Source organism: Carettochelys insculpta, chromosome 7 (genome assembly GCF_033958435.1).
Source record: "Carettochelys insculpta isolate YL-2023 chromosome 7, ASM3395843v1, whole genome shotgun sequence".
Classification (NCBI taxonomy): domain Eukaryota; kingdom Metazoa; phylum Chordata; order Testudines; family Carettochelyidae; genus Carettochelys; species Carettochelys insculpta.
Window position 1 is genome coordinate 48,955,001 of NC_134143.1, and position 5,000 is coordinate 48,960,000.

The 5,000-nt window shown below is 45.6% G+C and overlaps 1 protein-coding gene across 5 annotated transcripts in view; it reads left to right on the forward strand.

Moving 5' to 3' along the window:
- EBF3 (EBF transcription factor 3) overlaps positions 1-5,000 on the forward strand; it is a 150,890-nt gene that overhangs the window by 1,896 nt on the left and 143,994 nt on the right. For all 5 annotated transcript variants that reach the window (XM_075000451.1, XM_075000454.1, XM_075000452.1 and 2 more), the window contains exon 4: positions 671-726. In XM_075000451.1, the coding sequence (XP_074856552.1) occupies positions 671-726 (56 nt within the window). The remainder of the gene's footprint in view (positions 1-670; positions 727-5,000) is intronic.

Here is a 5,000-nt window from a genome sequence, read left to right on the forward strand (position 1 = left end):
GGTTTTAAAAGGACATAAATAAAAGAGTTTGAGATTAAAATTACATGGATGTAAACAGGAATCTTCTCATGGCATATAAGGAAAACAAAACATAAACGATCAATAAGTCAATGCTACTTCACATGATTAACCGGTTGGTCTTGAAGTGGAAAGTAAAAAAGGGGAATCAATAGCTGCTCCAAAAGAACATCACTTTTAAGTGACTTTTTCAGTTTTGCAAATTAATGATAATTGCAGTGAGGTCCTGCATAGAACAGATGTGGCCGATTCCTTATCAAAACCAAAACATTCCTTAAATATAAGATAAACGTTTGAAATAACACTATTTGTCAATAAAACATCCAACATGATAATGTATCTTTAGTGGTTTCTTGAAAATAATGATCACAAAGACCAACAAAATGAAAATGTGAAATGCGCTATCTGACTCAATGGAAGTGTTTCATATTTTCTGAAATATGAACCCTCGGTTGTAATCTACTTGACAACAACATTGTTGCTAAATAACCTTTGACTAAAATTCTTTCAATTTTCTTTAAAAAAAGGCAGATAAGATTTGATATATTGGTCATAGCACTTAATTGACTGACCTCTGATGTCCATTATGTAATTTGGGTGGTTCACTACTGTAATTCTAATAAGAATTTGTCTCTATTTTTTTTCCTCTCAGGAGTTAGAACAGAACAGGATTTGTACGTTCGTCTAATAGATTCAATGACCAAACAGGTGAGAAACTTTAAGCTTTGGTAACAGTTTACATTCCTGAGTTTGTATTTTAGTCTCATTTCAGAGGTCAGGGTACTTGAATTGAACTACTGTGTCTATTTTTCTTTTAGTTTATTTGTCATGCTAATTAAAATTCCCTATTACTGGAAAATATTTAGAACAGAAAACAAGGTGCATTGTTACTACCCTAGGTAGTACATATAACATTAAATGTTGGCCTCTGAGTCAAATTTTAATCATATTAATTTTAGCAATATATGGTAAAGGAGAAAAGGCTATTGAGTTGCCCCAAGTTTATTTTATATAGACTTCTTTCTGGAACTTATTTTATATATTTTCCCAGATGGGCAAAGTCAGTACTTCCTTCTCCACACCTTTAAAGCAGTGTGATTTTAAAGCAGTGTGATTTGTCCTCCTCTTTTATAATGTGATGATCTAGTAACACTGAGACGTTTATTTGGATTTAAAAGTTAAATGTCTTGAGGTGAAAAGTCATCTTGTTCTCTTCTAGTCCATATTCACCTCTCAGCCCGCCACCTCCATAATTCAAACTCCATGCTCCAGGGGTCACCCAAACCCGTCCATTTCCCAGAGATCAGCTTCTGTTTCTTCTTCCAATCTCTGTCATACCTTGTAAATAACATAATTACAAGCAGTTCCTCATTAAAATTATTTAACTTGTCTTGGCCAACTTTTCCGATGATGACTACATGCCTTCAGTACTATGACATATCAATTAAAGACAGAATACCATTTATTAGCGTTTGATAATGTTCAACTTTTGTTCACCAAGAAACATTTGACGATGGGAGTAGGTGGGATGTGTGTGGAGAATTACAGTGGTCTGAAAATCAGATTACAGATATAGCCATTAAAACTACTCGGGAGTCACGCCATTTTAACATATAACTTAACTGGTGCGTGTTACACTCGTGTGAGAAGAGTTTCTCCAATATACATTTTGCTAACTTTTAAGACCCAAAGCTCAGAGCAGAGGTCTTATTTTTTCCCTTCCCCAGCACAAATAAGCGGCCACCCCCCACTCCCAGTCAGCACACAGTTCTAGGGTCTCTTTTTATTTTTTTCCCGCAGACTTCCTTCCTCACCTCCCTAAAAAGTTTGTACTTATCTTGACCAAAATAGGATTCGATTTAAATGCCTCCCGCGGCACAAGAGTGTGATTTCCTTTTAGAGCAGAAACAGAGCTGACAGGCGAGCTACTGTCACTCTGACAAAGAGGAAGGCGTTGTATCCTTCAGTGATTATTTCAATAGGTTACAGAGAAGCCCCTTTTAAACTCTGGAGCGCTCTTGAGTTGACAATGTGGCTTTATTTCCTTTGTACAGAGCAGCTAAATGTTTTCGGAAATCGCGGGAGCGGGCTAATTAAGAGGCGGCTCTAAGTTGCGAGGCTGCTGAACCAAAGAGTACAGAGGATGCATTTTAAGTGCACTTGGGTTGGCCCTCCAGCTTCGTACCTTCGCGGCACAAACGTGCTGCAGATAAAGGCTTGCGAGCTCTCCTCTCCTCGCTGCCGGGAGGGGAAAAGCAAATCGCCCAGTCACTGATCAAAGAGTCAATGGCGCTGAACCGACAGTTTATGGATTTCGGGTTGTGCTACAAAATAAAAAATAAATCACATATAAATACGGGCATGCGTCAGAGGAACAGCAACAATGGCCAGAAGCGGCGGGGCCCGCTGCAGCCCCAGCCCAAGCGCCCGCCTGCTCTGTCTGCGGGGACCTAGCGGACTGGCGTGCTTGCCAAACAATGCCTGTTTATGAGGCGCTGGGTGACCGTTGCAACTGGGCCTCCCCCCCCCCCCCCGCGGCGGCTGGGGCTGGGGCTGGCGAGGCGGGCTTTAATTTAAAATAACAAGGGTAATAGCCATGGCCCTGTCAACACACCACTGGAAATGAAGTAAGTGTCAAAGTGGCGGCGGGGTGAGAGGGCAGCGCGGCCGGCATGGCCACCGGTGATAGGGTTTCCGAGCGGGGGAGGCAGGCCATGGCGAGAAGTAGCGGGAAGGCGGTTTTGCTTCTACCAGGGGACCCCGGGCAGCGGCGGCGGGGAGGAGGGGGGTCGGGTCGCTTTACCGCCCCACGTTCCCTTTGGAGGGGCTCGGCGGTGGGGCGGGAAGGAGGCGCTCTCGGGGGCTGGGCCCTGCGCAGGCCCGGGCAGCGTTGGGAGTCGGGGCCCAGACGCAGGCGGTGGCGGGCGGCGGTAGGAGCAGGGAACTCGCCGCCGCTGAGCGGGCGGAAGAGGGGGGAGGGAGCGGCGAGCGCGGGAAACCTCTCCCGAGGAGCCGGTGGCGGGGGGCGGGGGAGAAGTAGCGGGCGAGGCTGGGGCTCTCTCCGGGGGGAGGGGGAGAAGCGGCGAGCGCGACAACCCCTCTCCCCCCGCGGCAGCCTAGTGCTGCTCAGAGAGTCCGGTCAGGCACCACAGCCCCCCCCCACCCCCGCCTCAGTCTAGCAGGAGCCAGGAGCTGAGGGGCGCGAGCGCACCTATAGCTCCACACCATCTGTTAGAGCCTATGCTCAAAACCCACTCAAGCGTGTCCCAGACACTGCCTTTTTACCAAGGAAAAATCATTGTTAGCAGTTTCAAAATAAACACCAGATTGCCCATTAGCACTTTCTCCCCAAATATCATCCAGTCAGAACCATATTGCGGCGCGCGCTGCTGGGATTCCTCGGGGCGTTGAGGCACTTCGGGTCTGGGCAGAAAAACGGTTCTCTGCCTACTCCGACAGGCACCGGAACCTGCTCTGCAGACGCTCTTTGGAAGCATGTCCCTTAGAGCCAGGCCAGCCCCCCACCGCAGCGCGGTGTGCCGCGGTGGGCCAGCCAGGGGCCTTTCTTTCTCGCGCGCGCACTAAATGCTGCTCGCCCCAGAGCTGGTCAGCCCAGTGCAGCGTTGTTAGTAGTGGCGTTGAAAGTATTGATATTAGCAAAAGTGTTGTCATGCCACATGGACGTTGTTGCTGCCAATACCCGTGTCGTTCGCACAACGCAGTCATATTATTGCTTTTGGAAAAAGAACAGGCTTGGATCAGTCTCTGCATGAGCAGGGGCAATAAAGCACTTGTAACGAGCACGTAACAAGCTCCAAACTTAACAAAAAGTATGCAGGCTCCCTTCGTAACGGCAGAGAATTGTCGAAGGTCCGACTTAAAGGCTTTAGTTAATAATGTTGTAACTGAAACTTTTGGAAGCCAGTGCTGTCCAAACGGCACTTTCCTCTGTCCAAAACCGAGGCAAGCTTTGTGCATTAGCTAAGGTTATGACAATAATGTTTCTTTTGGTGCTGCTAGTTAATCCAAACCCCAAGGGGTGTATAAAGTATAGCTCTAATGCTTCTAATTGGAATAACATGTTACCACAAAATTGTTTTTATGCATTTTTTTCAGTTGCAGTGTTTCTGACACAGTTTTTCATAATGTAAATTAAAAAATCAGGTTAGACAATGGCAGATAAATCCATATATATGTCTGTTGCAGAAGGAGGGAGGGGGACCATGTGCTACTGGGTCCCTATGAAGGCTGCAAAGCACAGGGCCAGATCCTGTGGACTTTGTCAGGCAAAACTCCCCCTGGCTATTGTGGAAGTTTTGCCTGAGCAAGGTCTGCAGAATCAGGTCCACTAGGTATAAATGTGGATAGCGTGATGGCAAGAAAGAAGAGGTGCTAAAATGTAAGAATGAAGCGGGGATTGAAGGCTTAATTGGTTTATCTGCAAACATTTCTCCCTTGCTTGTTTTCTCTGTCTCTCTTTTTTAAAAAACTTCTCTCTCTTTGCTATTTGGGAAACAATTTTAGTTTTTACTGGGCATATTTCCAATTGACGTTGCATGTTTACTTCACACCAAAAGAAAGTGAAAATACTACTAATTGAGATCTGGATTTTAAATTCACAGTGAGGAGATTAAGGAACATATTTGGACAAAACATTCATGCATCTGAAAGGTTTTAGGTGCTTCTCAGCCTTTTCCTCCTGTTTGACAGTGAGAGAGGGGAGAGGGACAAAGCCAGAGGTTGATAAATTGTCATTTGGCAGGTAACTGTACTATGAAATAGATAATTAAACATAGGAATTTTTTAACATACAGTTTTAATGTTGTGCATGTGCTAAGTGCACCTGCTGCCTAGAGGAGGCCTTGTCCTCATAGCTTACAAGCTTGAAACATTAAAATAGGATATGGGCTCCTTTTGCGCCAAAGAAGTCCTTGCAAGCCAGAATGGCTTTGGTGGTTTCACTTTCTAGCCAGGCAGCATTC